We start from the raw sequence: 23,336 nt of genomic DNA on the forward strand, positions 1-23,336 counted from the left end.
GATTTAAAGAAACCGATATAAAACAAGATCGTGCTTTCAAGTTTCTCTCTTAGCATTGGGACTTGTTAGATATAAAAACATTAGATAAAGTAATTTTTGTAATTTTATTACCAAACGAATGACAAAATTAAGGTTTACGAGATTTAAACTGTAGAAAATTTATAGATATAAACTAAATAGATATAAATAAATATATACATACATAGATATTTTTGTAATCTATGTTATGATAGATATTTTTGTAATCTATGTTATAATAGATTACAAAAATATCTGTATAGAAACTTAACAGGTCTCAAAAATAAATGAAATTCAAAAAATTTTTAGTGCTTAGTTTTTTATAGATAAAATGTACGTGTCCAACAAATATGCGCGTTTGCCAAGAACGACCTGTACTTTATCGAATAAACACGATTTTTATATGTATATATTATAATAAACAAATAAACATAAATATAACAACAAACAAAAACAAATTCTTCCTCTAAATTTTAGAAAATTTTTGTTATATCAAATTGACACATATCCATATAAAATTGTTTTTTAAATTATTTTAAATAAAATGTGCATATTAGGGAATCATAAAATTTATTACATTTTAACATTACAATTTAAAACACATAGTACGGCAAATATCTCTTTGATCTATACTTAATGAATGTGGTTCATGGTTTTTAAGTGTAGTTTCGTGCTTCATATACGGCTTTCTTGACACATTAAACTTTTTCATCTGGAATTAAAAAGCAAATTAAAAATATTTTATGCAATATTACTCATTCAACTGTCAAGAATTTGTGATGTTTTTTAAATCTAAATTAAAAAAAATATTCAATAGTGTATAACAATAACATTTTATGTATAAACTATATAAGAAAGCAAATAGCAATAAACACTTTTTTCCAAATTTGTCGGAAAAATACGAAAAATATACCGAAGTCTCAAAGTGCCTTGAGTTATTTTCTGATTTCAAAAAGAAAAATTTTCGAATCAAGCTCATTCGCAAAATAGCGTACGTTTTTTTAACATTTAATTCAAGAAATTGTCTTTTTCTAAAAAGCTTTAACTCAAAATAATGGAAACGTTCTAATAGAACAATTTTCGTATTAAAGAAAAAATTAATAAACAATCATACTAGCATAGTTAACGTTATACGCCTAACTTGCATGATACACAGTGCATTTATGCATGTCAGATGGCACACATTGAAAATTCTATTCATGAAGAAACATAAGAACAAATGCATTATAAAATATTTTTGATTTTTTCTGTAGAATTCAAAAAAATTGATGGAAGAATAAATAATTTAACCAAACTTAAAAATTTGTGGGTTTTAAACAAAAAAAAGGTGTTTAAGTTGATAAATGAAAACGGGAGACCACGGGAACTTTTAAGGGGCCACTTAATACAAAATATAATTGTAAGAGAGAAAAAAATACAAAATATTTTTGTTTTCATTTTCTCTCCTAAAATTTGCTGATGAACGCTGATTTATATATTCCGTGTAGAAATGAAGAACTATTGATGACACCATCGGTACCATCGACGACATTATCGATACTATCACTAGTTTTCAAATATCGAAACTATCAAGGTTCCCGAAATCGTTATATGTGATACTGTTCTTAAACAAACTAGGTATTTAGTGTTATTGAAGTATAATTATTCTACTGAATTTTACGAATTTCATAAGAACATTTTTGTACACAAGTAGTAACAATACATAAAAAATATATACATAATGTGTTTACGTATGAAAATAATGTTATGGAATTCATTAAATTCAGAACGATATTCCGTCCTTGACCATTTTTCAAAATTTATTAATTGCCGAGAATTAATATTAATTTAACGATTGTATTATATCGCCTTTAAAACCATCGATAGTTTTGATGAGGTCCACCAATAGCTCTCCATCTCTAATGTGAACTAAGTTAAAACAAATCTTTTATATAATGATGTTGCATAATACTTTACTCCATAATTTTATAAAAATGTTTAATGACTTATAAAATTTTTTATATTACGGCAAAAAAAAAATAGAAAAATCATTATCAATGTTTAATTGATTTTAGTTTTTGCGCTGAGATTTTTTGGTTTTGAGGTGCCGAGACTATCTTTGAAGCAAATAAGCGCTGAAAACTGCTTTATGGTTACAATCGGCTTAAATCGTTATAATGAAATCATTAAAATTTATGCCATGGCTGCTACAAGGAATTCGAGCAGCAACATAATAAGAATCTTAAACATTGTTTTAAAATTCTCAACTGACTTTGCACAAAATGTACAGTATCTTTTCCACAATTATATGCCAGAAAAGAAAAAAATTTATGATTTTTTTTATTTTTCACAGTCTGCAAAAAAAAATTTATGTTTTTTATCACAGTCGTGTGCGAATATCGTGTGGTGCAGTCGCTTATCTTGTTATTAACTTTATGATAAAATATTAGTTTTCCATATTCAGCTATTTAAATATACAACAAAAATAGTAGGAAATACTTTTTTTTGAATATTTTACCTTCACTTATTAAAATTTAATATTTTAGCAATCAAGAGGAATATCACTCACCAAGTGATGATAATTGAAATCACTCACTGATGATGATTTCTCTTTGATTAAAAAAAAAACAAAAACAATTTGCCAAATCATATTGGTATGGGCCAGCGCTGTAGCCTGTAATAATACAAAATTGAAATAGCGAAAATAATTTTAAAAAATCAAAATCATATTGCTCCACTTAGTCAAATAAATGACCATGATGGCGGGTACAAATTAATCGAACAAAATACCAGTATTTGTACAAAAATAAAGGATTATAAAGGATTTACATAAAAATTTTAGAGAAGAAAAATGTTCATTTTTCAGCCATTCTCTAAAAAATAAATTACCAACCAAAATGGTTTCAAAGGACTTACACAAGATCGAAGAAGAGGAACTTAAAAATTTTTTGATTGGTTCTGGGTTTGAATACAGTAAAGTTTCCAATGTGTTAACACATATTCCTAGATATTTGAATCAGACAACATATTTAGTTTATTTCAAGAAGAGTAGCGTAAAAATAAATGACTTGCGATCAAAGTGCAACTCTATTTGTGACACAAGTGTTTCTTGGGATTAATATCACACCATAAAGAAAAGTAAAAATTTTAACTCAGTGCTATCGTTGTCAAACATTTGGTCACGGTGCCATCCATTGCTATCTAGGATATTGTTGTAGAACTTGTGGTGAGGAGCATAACTCCAAAGTTTTCCCAGAAAAGCAGAAGGATCGTATTGAAAACCGCTTGACTTCTTACGTTCCCTGTGGAGATAAACATCAAGCCAGTTCAAGCGGTGTCAAAAGAACAGAACATTTACACCTACAATCAGCCCCCAAAAATCGCATCAGTACTTCAAGAAATTATCGAACATCTCACGTAAATTTCAAACACCTTACAAATTTAATGCCAACTTTAGCAAACAAACGTCATGAAATTCCTTATAGCAACAACACTAATATCACCCCTATAGCGTATTATAACGATAATATAACGTACAGTTCACACGTAAAACCATACGTTCCACGGGTTAATAACTCAATCAATCATAAAGTAGGAAGCTACGCACATCTCAATAAAAATGAACTACTGACAGCCTCTAAAATAGTTACAATTAATGGAAAAATTATGCAAAAATTAAAATTATGTCAAATTAAAAAAGATTACATGACGGCTGCAGCTGAAATTTGTGCAAAATATTTTTATAATTATGTATGCCAGTAATGTTAAAATACTCAATTATGATGCTGAAAGCTTTCAAAATAAATCTTATGAATTTTTTGACATTTTTAAAGCAATAGATGCGGAGAAAACTGTTTCTGACGTTTCCTATTTTGTTCGCAGACTCGATGCGAAAAAAGGAGCACGGCGGTGTGACCATATTTGTAAAGAAACTATTAAGCACTCCATTTCAGATCTCGAATTAGAAGTATTAGAAACTTTGTTAAATTATCCAATTTTGGCGACATTTTAATAATAGCTGCTTATTTAAGGGGCGGTAATTCAAACTCACCATTTAAATCCAATCCAATCCTCAATAAAACCAAACCTCTTAATTCAACGGTGTTACACAAACCGCGCCTAGTGGATTAGTTGATAGCAGAGGGGTAATACTATGCTACCGCGAACGGAGCCTCACTGATACTGGATAACCTCAGTGAGTAACTAGCCTTGCCGCTGTATTGAGCCTCTGCTGCAGTTGTCTCTCCTTTGCCGCAATACTCGTAGGGCCAAGATTCTTATCTTGACACTGTGATTGGAAGAGACCGGTTTTCCCTTTGGACGTGCAGATGTCTCCGTGGAAAGACTTGGAACATGCACTAAATGTACTTGGCAATTATTCGTCCAGTTGTTACATATGCTGATGGAGGAAGACGTCTCAAAAGACGACCCAGGACTAGCTCTGAAGATTACAGAGAATCGCGTGCTTAAATATCACTAGTGTAATGACAACGATGACGACGGCTGCAATGGTTAGGGCCAAAGCTGGTATGAGGGCGCAGAACATTTCTGTTAGGAGGCGTGGCGAGTTACCGGTGGCGGAGGCCCGGTTAGTGATTGGCCTCCTAACTGATGGGATAATCTGGGGACCTTTTTTGTAAATTTTGTCATGAAGATGAGACGGTTGAGCATATTTTCTAGTTTTGTGAGGCACTGGCCAAGAGGAGGTTGGTTCACTTGGGAGAAAAAGCTCCTATTAACGACGGTTACGCAATTTTATTTTAAAAGAACTATCGAAAAACCACTAAAATTTCTTACACTATTTTCAACAGTTCTTTGGAAGTAAATTACTCTCCAACTGTATGGAGATAAGCAGATGTTATCAGTATTTTAAAGCCCGATAATACTTGCTAAAATATTACGAGTTATGGCCAATTGGCTTATTAACTTCAATCGTAAAATTTTTTGAAGAAGGAATAAAAGCAAGAATAACTAAATTTATGTATGAAAAAAATATTTTACCAAACAAGCAATTGGGCTTCCGAGAAAAAACATCAAATTAGTTACCAGCTTATAAGAATATAAAATTTAATATCAAAAGAGATACATAATAAAAACTCTACGTGTACAATCGCTCTTGACATCCAGAAAGTATTCGCTAGTAAAAATAAACACTAACAAAACATTATTAATTTAATCACCAACATATTAATCAAAAATACGAATAAACATTATTAACTAAACACTAATAAAACATTATTAACTAAACTTCTTAACAAAAAATTATAAAAAAATGTTCAAAACGTATTTTCATAATCTTCTAGAGTACTTAAGACAAAATACATTGCGATCGGTTATGTGCTCATCACATCATATTTTTTACCGATCGTATTGTGTTACAATAGGTAGGTTATGTGATGGTATTGAATACTGCATAACGAGTTTTTGGTGGGAACGCACTTCTCCATTGTAGAAAAGTATAACATTTTACATTTTTTACCATATCTACGGAACGAATTAATGGAATTTCTTGAAATTTGATATTTGAGTTCTGGTTGTTACCGAAACTAACCGGCGATCATTTCATGGAATTCGAGTGGCACAAATAGAAAACTATACTTAGAACCAAATTTACATTTTTCTAGCTATGTTAACTATAAACTTACTAATGCCCTAAAAAGTGGAAAGAAGTATTTAACAGGCATTTTTATAATATTCTGTAACACTTTTACTTAACTAAACAAAACACATTGCGGTCGGTTATGTGTTGATCACATCAGATTTTTGTAATGTTCTCATAGAAGCTGAGAGTTTGTCTTTTTTAGCTGGAGGTTTTTTTAAAGATTCTTTAAGTGACTTTTTGAGTAATTTTTTTTCTGACTTTTTAAAGGATTTTTTGTAGTGACTTTTTGAGTTACTTGGAAGGGATTTTTTAAGCGATTTTTTAAATGATTTTTTCAAGTGATTTTTTTTAATGATTTTCTTAATGTTTATTTTTTGTCAATTGTTACAATAAAAATTTTAATTTTTTTTAACACTTTTCTCAAAAAGAAAAAAAAATTTTTTATTATAACTAGTAAAGCCCCATTGTGACGGTGCCACTCCCCTTCATCCCATTCCGCCTTCCTCTGCCACCGTTCGATGGAAACGCTTAAGTAGTGGTATTTGTTAGTAATTTTTGAGTGATTTTTGAAGAATTACTTAATGGTAATTTTTTAACTAAAACAATTTTGAGGTAAATTTTTCGAGGGATTTTTTGAGTTTTTTAACGGCATTTTTGGTGGTCCGTTTGAGCGTAGTTGTTCTTTGCACGGGATTATGAAAAAAAAAATTTTATTTTTTATTAGAATACTTAATTTCTTTTGAAAATTTCTTATTTGAATAGCTTTTTTGAGTGATTTATTAATAACGACATCATGAGTGAATACATCACGAGTGAATCAGAAATTTTAAATGAAATTGTTCCAGTTACTTTTTTTAATTTTTTTTATGAAAATAGATTTTTGAAGTATATTCTAGAATAACGTTATTTATTATAATATTACCGGATGTTGCCTAGATTACTTTTTTTAAAAGCAGTTTAAAGCCACAAAACAAAAATTGGTTTTTCAAGAAAACAAAAATAATATGGCACTGGGTTGTATAATGAAACTTGGTTGTTATATTTTTTTTGTATTTTTATTTATAATTTTTTTTTTTTTGTGAGAAATGTTAAAAAAAGATCAAAATTTTTATTAGAAAAATTACCCGAAATCAACATCAAGATAATCATTCAAAAGAAAAGAATCACCATGAGAACATTACCAAAAAATCATTGTCGAGGGAATCACTCAAACAGTCACTTGAAAAAGTCAATCAAAAATTATTTCAAAAAATCCCTCAAAAAATCAAAAATTATTTCAAGAAATCCCTCAAAAAAGGCACTCAACAAAATTGCTCAAAAAATTCACTTAAACCTTTCCGACGAAGAGCTGCGTCTAAAGGTCCAGATCCCAGTTTTCTACGTTACATAGAGAGGTGAACTTGATATTTTTGTTTTCAAACTTAAGTTCATGTTCATTTCAAATCATTACTTATTGATTTACTATAATGAGCACTGCAGACATATGGATGTAATTCTTTATATTTTGGGAGCCACCGACAACCTTTTAAGTTTTAATTTTCCTTCCTTTATTAAATGAATTAATAATGTACATGCATTCATATTTTAACACGTTGAGTCTCAATGTATTACAAGTGAGCAAATCTAAAATGCCAAAAGTGGTGAACATAAGAAAACTTATATGCGTTGAATCGTTGCTGAACATACGAATAAGTAACGTAATTATAAGGAACGCAGAGATAAATTCGATTTCTGCGAAAAAAAAGGCTAAAATTTCATATATGTAGCTCTTTTACTTATACATATAGTTAGTTTCTCTAAATTATAGGATTACCCCTGTGATATTTGGACTTAAAGTAAGTCCAAATATCAAGTGAGCACCGACTCTACGAAGTCTTTTAGAATTGTCTTTAAAAACTTGTTTTCAAAAATATTTGAAATTAGTGCATTAGGGGATTTCTAGAAGAATTAAATTATGTATAAATGTATGTACATATATAAGTATGTATGAATTAGAATTTTCAAGTGTTTTCTTTAATATGTATCCATATCAATATTTAATAATTATCTTTCATTAATTATATTTTCAACGGAACACTACAGTTACTTGCCATATCTTGAGTTAACTTACCCTATTGGAAAAAAATCTTTTCACTTAAAAATAATTAAATGCTTTCAGTAACATATAAAATGTTGAAGGCGAAGGTTGTGCTTCTTGTTTTTCCGCTTTTTTGTATGTATTTCAAGAATTTTAAAATAATTATGAATGAAAATATTAATGTATTTAATTGATTTTTTAAATATATTTTCGAAATTTTACCTGCTTTGAAAACTTGTTTTCAAAAATATTTGAAATTAGTGCATTAGGGGACTTCTAGAAGAATTAAATTATGTACATATATAAGTATGTATGAATTAGAATTTAGCATTTTGGAGTTTTTCGTTCGAACAATATGAAATGAAATTTTAAGTACATACGTACATAAACTCTGTAGGTATATTTGTTTTAAAGTTTGCTAATGAAACATAATATTGAAAACAATAACAAAGCATTATTATTCAAGAGCCACAAAACATATGATGTCTTTGAAAAAAGCTCACATTTATCTAAGCCTATTCCGATTTTTCGAACTAAAAATATGTAAAGTTTAGTTAAAATTATGATCCTCTCTACTAAATAGCAACTTTTAAAAATTTCAGTTTAATGATAAAGTAATGTCTTTACATCTAACAAGTCCCAATACTCAATTTTTTTTACGAAATATTACGAATTTTTGGCTTTGTTCCTGTTTTTTTCTTTAAATTCCACTGATCGTGTCACATTTCTTATTATTTTCTTCTTTTTTTACGCAAATAAGAGTTTAATACTTTAAATAATCTCAGGATATTACATTTTTTAAAAAGCTTCCCATTTAAATTTTATTGCACGAAAAAGAAAGAAAAGTAGGAGGAAAGAAAAATGAAAAAAAAATTTCAAATTCATATTTCAGTATGGTTTCAAATGTTAATGAGGAAGGATGTATGATTTTTCATACACATTTTGTATTTCTCAATAAGGTAAGTTGAATAGTGTCGGCTAACAAAAATGTTAATAAAAGTAACATAGGCTGACACATTTCAACAATTTGAATTATCTCATTTCGGCTACTTATACGTTACTTATAGAATTGTTTCAAATAATTTCAGTTAGTTTTTAAATTATTAAGAATAAATATGTATGTACCTACTTCCAATCATTTTTTTCTTAAATAATTATTTTGAAGCTATTTGAAACATATTTGAGTTATATTGAGTGCTTTAAAAATTTTGTTGTGTTCTTCTTTCATATTTTATTAGCAGGTAAACAAGAGCAATCTATTTATAAAATGGCCCTGCCTGTTAATGAATCTTAATAGTAAACGCAAACGGGCAAAAATTTACATCAGTACCTACTACCTGTCATTTTACAATCGGAGTTTTTAAGTCATTTGCTAAGACACTATTTTTTTCAAAAAATAAAAAAGATATTCGAATCCGGTCACTAAAATATATTATTGTCTTTTCTAAAACCTTTTAAATATTTTTTTACTAACATATTAAATTTTTCTCAAATAAAAATAGAGGTAAAATTTAGAAGTATATATAAAATTTGTATTGGAAAAATAATATTTGATTGTATTTTAGATATTATTTTGTAATTCCCTCTTCAAGTGTTTTCTTTAATATGTATCCATATCAATATTTAATAATTATCTTTCATTAATTATATTTTCAACGGAACACTACAGTTACTTGCCATATCTTGAGTTAACTTACCCTATTGGAAAAAAAGCTTTTCACTTAAAAATAATTAAATGCTTTCAGTAACATATAAAATGTTGAAGGCGAAGGTTGTGCTTCTTGTTTTTCCGCTTTTTTGTATGTATTTCAAGAATTTTAAAATAATTATGAATGAAAATATTAATGTATTTAATTGATTTTTTAAATATATTTTCGAAATTTTACCTGCTTTATAATAAGTGTGAATTTATTTTAATATTTCTTCTCAAAAAATAGCCACTTCGATTTAAAGAAACCCATATAAAACAAGATCGTGCTCTCAAGTTTCTCTCTTAGCATTGGGACTTGTTAGATATAAAAACATTAGATAAAGTAATTTTTGTAATTTTATTACCAAACGAATGACAAAATTAAGGTTTACGAGATTTAAACTGTAGAAAATTTATAGATATAAACTAAATAGATATAAATAAATATATACATACATAGATATTTTTGTAATCTATGTTATGATAGATATTTTTGTAATCTATGTTATAATAGATTACAAAAATATCTGTATAGAAACTTAACAGGTCTCAAAAATAAATGAAATTCAAAAAATTTTTAGTGCTTAGTTTTTTATAGATAAAATGTACGTGTCCAACAAATATGCGCGTTTGCCAAGAACGACCTTTTTCACGATTTTTATATATATTATAATAAACAAATAAACATAAATATAACAACAAACAAAAACAAATTCTTCCTCTGAATTTTAGAAAATTTTTGTTATATCAAATTGACACATATCCATATAAAATTGTTTTTTAAATTATTTTAAATAAAATGTGCATATTAGGGAATCATAAAATTTATTACATTTTAACATTACAATTTAAAACACATAGTACGGCAAATATCTCTTTGATCGATACTTAATGAATGTGGTTCATGGTTTTTAAGTGTAGTTTAGTGCTTCATATACGGCTTTCTTGACACATTAAACTTTTTCATCTGGAATTAAAAAGCAAATTAAAAATATTTTATGCAATATTACTCATTCAACTGTCAAGAATTTGTGATGTTTTTTAAATCTAAATTAAAAAAAATATTCAATAGTGTATAACAATAACATTTTATGTATAAACTATATAAGAAAGCATATAGCAATAAACACTTTTTTCCAAATTTGTCGGAAAAATACGAAACATATACCGAAGTCTCAAAGTGCCTTGAGTTATTTTCTGATTTCAAAAAGAAAAATTTTCGAATCAAGCTCATTCGCAAAATAGCGTACGTTTTTTTAACATTTAATTCAAGAAATTGTCTTTTTCTAAAAAGCTTTAACTCAAAATAATGGAAACGTTCTAATAGAACAATTTTCGTATTAAAGAAAAAATTAATAAACAATCATACTAGCATAGTTAACGTTATACGCCTAACTTGCATGATACACAGTGCATTTATGCATGTCAGATGGCACACATTGAAAATTCTATTCATGAAGAAACATAAGAACAAATGCATTATAAAATATTTTTGATTTTTTCTGTAGAATTCAAAAAAATTGATGGAAGAATAAATAATTTAACCAAACTTACAAATTTGTTGGTTTTAAACAAAAAAAAGGTGTTTAAATTGATAAATGAAAACGGGAGACCACGGGAACTTTTAAGGGGCCACTTAATACAAAATATAATTGTAAGAGAGAAAAAAATACAAAATATTTTTGTTTTCATTTTTTCTCCTAAAATTTGCTGATGAACGCTGATTTATATATTCCGTGTAGAAATGAAGAACTATTGATGACACCATCGGTACCATCGACGACATTATCGATACTATCACTAGTTTTCAAATATCGAAACTATCGAGGTTCCCGAAATCGTTATATGTGATACTGTTCTTAAATAAACTAGGTATTTAGTGTTATTGAAGTATAATTATTCTACTGAATTTTACGAATTTCATAAGAACATTTTTGTACACAAGTAGTAACAATATATAAAAAATATATACATAATGTGTTTACGTATGAAAATAATGTTATGAAATTCATTAAATTCAGAACGATATTCCGTCCTTGACCATTTTTCAAAATTTATTAATTGCCGAGAATTAATATTAATTTAACGATTATATTATATCGCCTTTAAAACCATCGATAGTTTTGATGAGGTCCACCAATAGCTCTCTCTAATAGCTCCCCATCTCTAATGTGAACTAAGTTAAAACAAATCTTTTATATAATGATGTTGCATAATACTTTACTCAATAATTTTATAAAAATGTTTAATGACTTATAAAATTTTTTATATTACGACAAAAAAAAAATAGAAAAATCATTATCAATGTTTAATTGATTATAGTTTTTGCGCTGAGATTTTTTGGTTTTGAGGTGCCGAGACTATCTTTGAAGCAAATAAGCGCTGAAAACTGCTTTATGGTTACAATCGGCTTAAATCGTTATAACGAAATCATTAAAATTTATGCCATGGCTGCTACAAGGAATTCGAGCAGCAATATAATAAGAATCTTAAACATTGTTTTAAAATGCTCAACTGACTTTGCACAAAATGTACAGTATCTTTTCCACAATTATATGCCAGAAAAGAAAAAAATTTATGATTTTTTTTATTTTTCACAGTCTGCAAAAAAAAATTTATGTTTTTTATCACAGTCGTGTGCGAATATCGTGTGGTGCAGTCGCTTATCTTGTTATTAACTTTATGATAAAACTAGTCGTGTGTGCTTGCACTGCAAGCCTTGCAAGTATGATGCCTGTAGTTTTGAAATTGTGTTCCATTCTGTGGCTGAGATATTTTAAGTTTACTTTATTTCTTCAAAAACACACCCATAATATACATATAGATATGTTTTTTCCTGATAAATAATAAGATAAAACTTAAAACTTAAAATAAAAAAGTTCTGAGAAATAATTACCCAAAAACACATAATTAAACAAATGATTAGTTCCTTTGAAATCTAATACCTTTTGAGTAATTTATTTTAAAACTTCACTTTGAGTTATGTCGCATAAAATCGTAAAATACCTTTTACAATAAACACTTTAAGCCATAAATTATTGTTTATTATAAAGTACAATTCATGCACGTATGTATTTGAAGTTTATAATACATGCGAATAAAACGCGTGACTGTAGAATGAGTTAACACCAATACTAACGTATATAGGGTAATACGTATTGCATACGATTTCTATGCGTATTTTTGACATTTTTGGCCACCAAACTTTGTTAAAACATTTTCATACAGGTCTTTTACATGATTGCATATGAATGCTGTATCGATTACTTTCCGATTGTACCTTAGTATAATTGATTATACCTTTGTAGCAAATTGCAAAAAGAATACATATATATATAAGTAAATGTGTATGTAATCGTACATGCTACAAAACTATATGTAGATATTATTAATTTTTTGTTTTCTTGTTATAACTCACACTTATAGAATTAAACTTATTTCCAATATATATGCTATCCAAAATTATAAAAACATTACCCCCATAAGATGTAATACCATTTTGTAAAAAAATGGACCAAAACATCTTTGGAGGGGGTGAAGGAGGAGGGCGGACGGTTGGAATACTTGCTTTTTCTGGGACCCTAGAGGCAAAACTCTACCTAATGCCTTTTGTCCCATGTCTCTAGCCCTTCTAGAAGTACCCGTACTTTTTACCACCTGAGAAGTAGCTACATATATATAATGTAAAATATGATGGTTTTTGATGAGTTATACGAAATATGAATAAAATATAGAATTATTAAGCGAAATTCAAGGTACTGCGTAGCCTAGTGGTTAGCGTGGTAGTCTCATAGCCAGAAGGTTATTGGATCAATGCTTGCCTGGATGTCGTCGTATTTTTATTTTTTTACATTATTTTAAAATTTTTTTTTTATTTTGTTTAAATTTTGTGTTTTATTTTTTTTTAATATATAACAGATAAATGTTATATAAAAGTTTAAAGAAAATTTCCAAAAAAATATTCTTATAATAGTTTGGAAAAATTCGCAAAAATTTTAAGTACATAAATATGTATGTATGTATATTTTTTTTAAAGCTTCCTGAGTAATTCTTTCAAGCTTTCTATATGAATTTAATAATATTCAAAACTGTAGAATATATAGAAATAAATTTTAAACGCATAATTATTAAATCATGGGAGTAAACTTACAAAAATTAATTTTTTCAAATAAAGAAAAGGTTTAGTCAAAAACAAAATAATAATTTATGTATGTAAAAATATATGTATGTATGCATATATGAAAATATGTGTGTATATATATATGAATGGATTAGAATTGAAGATTTTAAAATTTTTCGTTCCAACATATGAACGTATGTACATATGAATGTATTAGAATCGAAAATTAAAAAAGAAACAAAAACAAAATAATAATTTATGTATGTAAAAATATATGTATGTATGTATATATGAATACATGTGTGTATGTATATATGAATGGATTAGAATTGAAGATTTTAAAATTTTTCGTTCCAACATATGAACGTATGTACATATGAATGTATTAGAATCGCAAATTTTGAAATTTTGCTGTTGGAAAAATTAGAAATAAAATTATTAACACAAACACACGTTATTATGAATGTATACCTAGTTTTTTTAAAACTGCGGGTGAACATATTGAAATAAATTTCTCAAATAAAGAAAAGGTTTAGGTTAAAATAAAATAATAATTGTATTCAAATATATATATGTACATATGAATGTAATTTTTTTAAATAAAGAAAAGGTTTAGGCAAAAACAAAATAATAATTTTATTCAAATATATGTATGTATATATAAATGTCTTAAAATTTAGCATTTTACAGTTTTCCGTTTGGAACAATAAAAATAAAATTCTAACTACATACGTACATACATATATTCTGTATGTAAATATATTTTTTTAAAGCTTGCTGACGAAACGTAATGTTCAAAACAATAACAAATGAAATATTAATATTCAGATGTCACAAAACATCTGATGTCTGATAAAAGCTGACATTTATTTACGTTAAGATTAATTCGTTTATCCGCAACAAAAATATGTGAGATCATTATATTTTCAAATATTATTTATTTCTCGGTTTGTGTTTCTAATAATAAAAATAACGTAAAACGTATCATTTATTTCTTGGTTTGTGTTTCTAATTATAAAAAGTATAAAAGAAAAACGTGCTTTTGTTATACAAAAATTTTTTTCAGAAAATCTTAAAATAGAGCTATTTCGGGGCTAAAAAGTTCCAATGTCAGATTTTTGTGGGACCCTAGAGGCAAAACTCTATCTAATGCCCTTTGTCCCATGTCTCTAGCCCTTCTAGAAGTGCCCGTACTTTTTACCACCTGAGAAGTAGCTATATATATATAATGTAAAATATGATGGTTTTTGATGAGTTATACGAAATATGAATAAAATATAGAATTATTAAGCGAAATTCAAGGTACTGCGTAGCCTAGTGGTTAGCGTGGTAGTCTCATGGATGTCGTCGTATTTTTATTTTTTTGCATTATTTTAAAATTTTTTTTTTATTTTGTTTAAATTTTGTGTTTTATTTTTTTTTAACATATAACAGATAAATGTTATATAAAAGTTTAAAGAAAATTTCCAAAAAAATATTCTTATAATAGTTTGGAAAAATTCGCAAAAATTTTAAGTACATAAATATGTCGTCGGCTGAGTGCTATTTTGATCCATACGCCACAACTTCTGAATCGAGAAAATCGCGTTTGAAGTTTAGAAACTATTTATTTCAAAACTGCGTGATGGGATTTCTTAAATTTTCGTCAGTAGGTTTATTATAGTTTTAAGAGTTTAACTATAAAGTTTTATTCAATTTCATCAAACGGATCGAGAGCTATAACAAGTTAAGTAAAACAGGTCCAGTGCTATTTTGATCCATATCCACTTTTTTGACCTTAAATGTTCATTTTGTATGACGTGGATCAAAAAATTAGTGGATATAGATCAAAATAGCACAAATAAATTAAAGAATCATTGTTATCTATATCATACAAATTTACTGCTATGTGAACATTAAGAAAAATAAAATTCACGTTATGCTTTTTTTAAATGTTTTTTTTTTTTTAATTTTTTGAGATTTATATCTATATAATCTTATTAAATATTGTCAGATAAATAGATTTCACTATAATGACGTATACTTTAAGTTTTTTATTACAAAGTATAAAAGTAAGTTTTAGTTAACAAATAAATTAAATTAAAAAGAAATTGTGCTAATCAATTCATAATTAGGAACTTATAAGTTCATCTTTAAAATAGCTCGCATATAATTTTGGTGTTCTGGTGGTAAAAACGGAATAACATTTTTAAGATCTTTTTCTTTTTCCTTCGAAATCGTATGTTCACAAAGTATTATAACTTAATAAATTCTTTGGAGTTGCTAAGGTTTTTCTCTTCGCAGGCTTATATAAACTACATATTTTATAATTAATCTCGGAAAATGATGATTTGTACTTGATTGACAATTTTTCTTCCACATTGTTCGTCCACACCTAATTTTTATTAAAAATGAATGAATTTTGAAATTAGTTTGGGAATCTGCAGTTTTATAATTTAGTAATATGCACCTGTTAAAATATATTAACGATTATATAAAACTACCTGATTTCTGCATGTGCATAAGAATTTGGAATAATTTTTTTTTTAAAAAGTCAGCTAAATAGCTACCTGTTTTTTTATATTTAATATTCTTGTTAGTTTATTTTGTAATAGTTTAAAGTCAGTTTGCTTGTAGGATAAATTACCTTTCTTTTTCAACAGAAAAAGTCAGATATTTATAACTAATTATTTATTGCTCATAAGGCGTTAAGAATTGAGAAAATTCAGGGAAACAAATCAAAGGCATTTTTATCTGTTTGAAATTTTATTGGTATAATTAATAATTAAATTTTTTGCACATTACTTTTACTTTTTTAATTTGTTTGTGTCAAAATATGTACATACATAAAGATAATAAATATGTAATTTAACTAAATACTTTTCAGTTTCACTTTAACCAGGTATAAAAACATTTAACGGTTATAAAATGTACATAATTATATTTATTCAATACGAGATGCAAATAAGCATATCGTATGTAACTGTAATTAGTGAAAATTAATACACGTACAGAAATAAAAGTCATGGAAGATGTACACATAATATTGTGAATTTTTAAAAACATTAAATAAATTATTATATCAAATTTTTACACTCATTAATATTTTCAATCAATGATGAATATTGCAACATACAACTTTTTTTATGGATGTGTACCAAAATAGCACGGAAATAACAAAAATTTCTGCGATCTACGTTCCATGCATACGTACGTGTACCATTATAGCACTCAAAAATTTTTTGAAAAATTTACATGAAAATTTGACCCATACGCCAACGATTTTGGATATGGATCAAAATGCATCCCAAATTGAATTTTAAGTGGAGGTGGATCAAAATGACATCTGCGTATCTGTGAAACTAAATGAGTTAGCGAAAAACTGATTTCATAAAATGAAAGATCATCCCCGAAAACCTATGAAAGTGGTCTTAAGTCAAAAAACGTGAAAGTGGCGTATGGATCAAAATAGCACTCAGCCGACGATGTATGTATGTATATTTTTTTTAAAGCTTCCTGAGTAATTTTTTCAAGCTTTCTATATGAATTTAATAATATTCAAAACTGTAGAATATATAGAAATAAATTTTAAACGCATAATTATTAAATCATGGGAGTAAACTTACAAAAATTAATTTTTCAAATAAAGAAAAGGTTTAGTCAAAAACAAAATAATAATTTATGTATGTAAAAATATATGTATGTATGAATATATGAATATATGTGTGTATATATATATGAATGGATTAGAATTGAAGATTTTAAAATTTTTCGTTCCAACATATGAACGTATGTACATATGAATGTATTAGAATCGAAAATTAAAAAAGAAACAAAAACAAAATAATAATTTATGTGTGTAAAAATATATGTATGTATGTATATATGAATACATGTGTGTATGTATATATGAATGGATTAGAATTGAAGATTTTAAAATTTTTCGTTCCAACATATGAACGTATGTACATATGAATGTATTAGAATCGAAATTTTTTAAATTTTGCAGTTGAAAAATTAGAAATAAAATTATTAACACAAACACACGTTATTATGAATGTATACCTAGTTTTTTTAAAACTGCGGGTGAACATATTGAAATAAATTTCTCAAATAAAGAAAAGGTTTAGGTTAAAATAAAATAATAATTGTATTCAAATATATATATGTACATATGAATGTAATTTTTTTAAATAAAGAAAAGGTTTAGGCAAAAACAAAATAATAATTTTATTCAAATATATGTATGTATATATAAATGTATTAAAATTTAGCATTTTACAGTTTTCCGTTTGGAACAATAAAAATAAAATTCTAACTACATACGTACATACATATATTCTGTATGTACATATATTTTTTTAAAGCTTGCCGACGAAACGTAATGTTCAAAACAATAACAAATGAAATATTAATATTCAGATGTCACAAAACATCTGATGTCTGATAAAAGCTGACATATATTTACGTTAAGATTAATTCTTTTGTCCGAAACAAAAATATGTGAGATCATTATATTTTCAAATATTATTTATTTCTCGGTTTGTGTTTCTAATAATAAAAATAACGTAAAACGTATCATTTATTTCTTGGTTTGTGTTTCTAATTATAAAAAGTATAAAAGAAAAACGTGCTTTTGTTATACAAAAATTTTTTTAGAAAATCTTAAAATAGAGCTATTTCGGGGCTAAAAAGTTCCAATGTCAGATTTTTCTGGGACCCTAGAGGCAAAACACTACCTAATGCCTTTTGTCCCATGTCTCTAGCCCTTCCAAAAGTATCCGTACTTTTTACCACCTGAGAAGTAGCTATATATATATAATATTAGTTTTCCATATTCAGCTATTTAAATATACAACAAAAATAATAGGAAATACTTTTTTTTAAATATTTTACCTTCACTTATTAAAATTTAATATTTTAGCAATCAAGAGGAATATCACTCACCAAGTGATGATAATTGAAATCACTCACTGATGATGATTTCTCTTTGATTAAAAAAAAAAACAAAAACAATTTGCCAAATCATATTGGTATGGGCCAGCGCTGTAGCCTGTAATAATACAAAATTGAAATAGCGAAAATAATTTTAAAAAATCAAAATCATATTGCTCCACTTAGTCAAATAAATGACCATGATGGCGGGTACAAATTAATCAAACAAAATACCAGTATTTGTACAAAAATAAAGGATTATAAAGGATTTACATAAAAATTTTATTTAGGATTTACATAAAAAATAAATTACCAACCAAAATGGTTTCAAAGGACTTACACAAGATCGAAGAAGAGGAACTTAAAAACTTTTTGATTGGTTCTGGGTTTGAATACAGTAAAGTTTCCAATGTGTTAACACATATTCCTAGATATTTGAATCAGACAACATATTTAGTTTATTTCAAGAAGAGTAGCGTAAAAATAAATGACTTGCGATCAAAGTGCAACTCTATTTGTGACACAAGTGTTTCTTGGGATTAATATCACACCATAAAGAAAAGTAAAAATTTTAACTCAGTGCTATCGTTGTCAAACATTTGGTCACGGTGCCATCCATTGCTATCTAGGATATTGTTGTAGAACTTGTGGTGAGGAGCATAACTCCAAAGTTTTCCCAGAAAAGCAGAAGGATCGTATTGAAAACCGCTTGACTTCTTACGTTCCCTGTGGAGATAAACATCAAGCCAGTTCAAGCGGTGTCAAAAGAACAGAACATTTACACCTACAATCAGCCCCCAGAAATCGCATCAGTACTTCAAGAAATTATCGAACATCTCACGTAAATTTCAAACACCTTACAAATTTAATGCCAACTTTAGCAAACAAACGTCATGAAATTCCTTATAGCAACAACACTAATATCACCCCTATAGCGTATTATAACGATAGTATAACGTACAGTTCACACGTAAAACCATACGTTCCACGGGTTAATAACTCAATCAATCATAAAGTAGGAAGCTACGCACATCTCAATAAAAATGAACTACTGACAGCCTCTAAAATAGTTACAATTAATGGAAAAATTATGCAAAAATTAAAATTATGTCAAATTAAAAAAGATTACATGACGGCTGCAGCTGAAATTTGTGCAAAATATTTTTATAATTATGTATGCCAGTAATGTTAAAATACTCAATTATGATGCTGAAAGCTTTCAAAATAAATCTTATGAATTTTTTGACATTTTTAAAGCAATAGATGCGGAGAAAACTGTTTCTGACGTTTCCTATTTTGTTCGCAGACTCGATGCGAAAAAAGGAGCACGGCGGTGTGACCATATTTGTAAAGAAACTATTAAGCACTCCATTTCAGATCGCGAATTAGAAGTATTAGAAACTTTGTTAAATTATCCAATTTTGGCGACATTTTAATTATAGCTGCTTATTTAAGGGGCGGTAATTCAAACTCACCATTTAAATCCAATCCAATCCTCAATAAAACCAAACCTCTTAATTCAACGGTGTTACACAAACCGCGCATAGTGGATTAGTTGATAGCAGAGGGGTAATATAATGCTACCGCGAACGGAGCCTCACTGATACTGGATAACCTCAGTGAGTAACTAGCCTTGCCGCTGCATTGAGCCTCTGCTGCAGTTGTCTCTCCTTTGCCGCAATACTCGTAGGGCCAAGATTCTTATCTTGACACTGTGATTGGAAGAGACCGGTTTTCCTTTTGGACGTGCAGACGTCTCCGTGGAAAGACTTGGAACATGCACTAAATGTACTTGGCAATTATTCGTTCAGTTGTTACATATGCTAATGGAGGAAGACGTCTCAAAAGACGACCCAGGACAAGCTCTGAAGATTACAGAGAACCGCGTGCTTAAATATCACCAGTGTAATGACAATGACGACGATGGCTGCAATGGTTAGGGCCAAAGCTGGTATGGGGGCGCAGAACATTTCTGTTAGGAGTCGTGGCGAGCTAACGGTGGCGGAGGCCCGGTTAGTGATTGGCCTCCTCACTGATGGGATAATCTGGGGACCTTTTTTGTAAATTTTGTCATGAAGATGAGACGGTTGGGCATATTTTCTAGTTTTGTGAGGCACTGGCCAAGAGGAGGTTGGTTCACTTGGGAGAAAAAGCTCCTATTAACGACGGTTACGCAATTTTATTTTAAAAGAACTATCGAAAAACCACTAAAATTTCTTACACTATTTTCAACAGTTCTTTGGAAGTAAATTACTCTCCAACTGTATGGAGATAAGCAGATGTTATCAGTATTTTAAAGCCCGATAATACTTGCTAAAATATTACGAGTTATGGCCAATTGGCTTATTAACTTCAATCGTAAAATTTTTTGAAGAAGGAATAAAAGCAAGAATAACTAAATTTATGTATGAAAAAAATATTTTACCAAACAAGCAATTGGGCTTCCGAGAAAAAACATCAAATTAGTTACCAGCTTATAAGAATATAAAATTTCAAAATCAAAAGAGAGACATAATAAAAACTCTACGTGTACAATCGCTCTTGACATCCAGAAAGCATTCGCTAGTAAAAATAAACACTAACAAAACATTATTAATTTAATCACCAACATATTAATCAAAAATACTAATAAACATTATTAACTAAACACTAATAAAACATTATTATCTAAACTTCTTAACAAAAAATTATAAAAAAATGTTCAAAACGTATTTTCATAATCTTCTAGAGTACTTAAGACAAAATACATTGCGATCGGTTATGTGCTCATCACATCATATTTTTTACCGATCGTATTGTGTTACAATGGGTAGGTTATGTGATGGTAATGAATACTGCATAACGAGTTTTTGGTGGGAACGCACTTCTCCATTGTAGAAAAGTATAACATTTTACATTTTTTACCATTTCTACGGAATGAATTAATGAAATTTCTTGACATTTGATATTTGAGTTCTGGTTGTTACCGAAACTAACCGGCGATCATTTCATGGAATTCGAGTAGCACAAATAGAAAACTATACTAAGAACCAAATTTACGTTTTTCTAGCTATGTTAACTATAAACTTACTAATGCCCTAAAAAGTGGAAAGAAGTATTTAACAGGCATTTTTATAATATTCTGTAACACTTTTACTTAACTAAACAAAACACATTGCGGTCGGTTATGTGTTGATCACATCAGATTTTTGTAATGTTCTCATGGTAGAAGCTGAGAGTTTGTCTTTTTTAGCTGGAGGTTTTTTTAAAGATTCTTTAAGTGACTTTTTGAGTAATTTTTTTTCTGACTTTTTAAGGGATTTTTTGTAGTGACTTTTTGAGTTACTTGGAAGGGATTTTTTAAGCGATTTTTTAAATGATTTTTTCAAGTGATTTTTTTTAATGATTTTCTTGATGTTTATTTTTTGTCAATTGTTACAATAAAAATTTTAATTTTTTTTAACACTTTTCTCAAAAAGAAAAAAAAAATTTTTATTATAACTAGTAAAGCCCCATTGCGACGGTGCCACTCCCCTTCATCCCATTCCGCCTTCCTCTGCCACCGTTCGATGGAAACGCTTAAGTAGTGGTATTTGTTAGTAATTTTTGAGTGATTTTTGAAGAATTACTTAATGGTAATTTTTTAACTAAAACAATTTTGAGGTAAATTTTTCGAGGGATTTTTTGAGTTTTTTAACGGCATTTTTGGTGGTCCGTTTGAGCGTAGTTGTTCTTTGCACAGGATTATGAAAAAAAAAATTTTATTTTTTATTAGAATACTTAATTTCTTTTGAATATTTCTTATTTGAATAGCTTTTGTGAGTGATTTATTAATAATGACATCATGAGTGAATACATCACGAGTGAATCAGAAATTTTAAATGAAATTGTTCCAGTTACTTTTTTAAATTTTTTTTTATGAAAATAGATTTTTGAAGTATATTCTAGAATAACGGTATCTATTATAATATTACCGGATGTTGCCTAGATTACTTTTTTTAAAAGCCGTTTAAAGCCACAAAACAAAAATTGGTTTTTCAAGAAAACAAAAATAATATGGCACTAGGTTGTATAATGAAACTTGGTTGTTATATTTTTTTTGTATTTCCATTTATATTTTTTTTTTTGGGAGAAATGTTAAAAAAAGATCAAAATTTTTATTAGAAAAATTAACCAAAATCAACATCAAGATAATCATTCAAAAGAAAAGAATCACCATGAGAACATTACCAAAAAATCATTGTCAAGGGAATCACTCAAACAGTCACTTGAAAAAGTCACTCAAAAGTTATTTCAAAAAATCCCTCAAAAAAGGCACTCAACAAAATTACTCAAAAAATTCACTTAAACCTTTCCGACGAAGAACTGTGTCTAAAGGTCCAGATCCCAGTTTTCTACGTTACATAGAGAGGTGAACTTGATATTTTTGTTCTCAAACTTAAGTTCATGTTCATTTCAAATCATTACTTATTGATTTACTATAATGAGCACTGCAGATATATGGATGTAATTCTTTATATTTTGGGAGCCCCCGACAACCTTTTAAGTTTTAATTTTCCTTCCTTTATTAAATGAATTAATCATGTACATGCATTCATATTTTAACACGTTGAGTCTCAATGTATTACAAGTGAGCAAATCTAAAATGCCAAAAGTGGTGAACATAAGAAAACTTATATGCGTTGAATCGTTGCTGAACATACGAATAAGTAACGCAATTATAAGAAACGCAAAGATAAATTCGATTTCTGCGAAAAAAAAGGCTAAAATTTCATATATGTAGCTCTTCTACTTATACACATAGTTAGTTTCTCTAAATTATAGGATTACCCCTGTGATATAGGGACTTAAAGTAAGTCACCACAAGTGAGCACCGACTCTACGAAGTCTTTTAGAATTGTCTTTAAAAACTTGTTTTCAAAAATATTTAAAATTATTGCATTAGGGGACTTCTAGA

The 23,336-nt window shown here is 28.0% G+C and overlaps 1 protein-coding gene across 4 annotated transcripts in view; it reads right to left on the minus strand.

Moving 5' to 3' along the window:
* Positions 1 to 571: 571 nt before the first annotated feature.
* LOC129615791 (protein unc-119 homolog) overlaps positions 572 to 23,336 on the minus strand; it is a 103,222-nt gene continuing 80,457 nt past the window's right edge. For 2 of the 4 annotated variants that reach the window (XM_055531160.1, XM_055531156.1), the window contains one exon: positions 10,175 to 10,333. In XM_055531160.1, coding sequence (XP_055387135.1) covers positions 10,320 to 10,333 — 14 coding nt within the window. In that variant the 3' untranslated portion in view covers positions 10,175 to 10,319. Of the gene's footprint in view, positions 731 to 10,174; positions 10,334 to 21,945; positions 22,112 to 23,336 lie in introns of those variants that run through there. The other 2 variants (XM_055531157.1, XM_055531159.1) reach the window with 2 other exon arrangements.

The sequence above is a fragment of the Condylostylus longicornis genome, unplaced genomic scaffold (assembly GCF_029603195.1).
Source record: "Condylostylus longicornis isolate FDR11 unplaced genomic scaffold, ASM2960319v2 ptg000147l, whole genome shotgun sequence".
Classification (NCBI taxonomy): Eukaryota; Metazoa; Arthropoda; class Insecta; order Diptera; family Dolichopodidae; genus Condylostylus; species Condylostylus longicornis.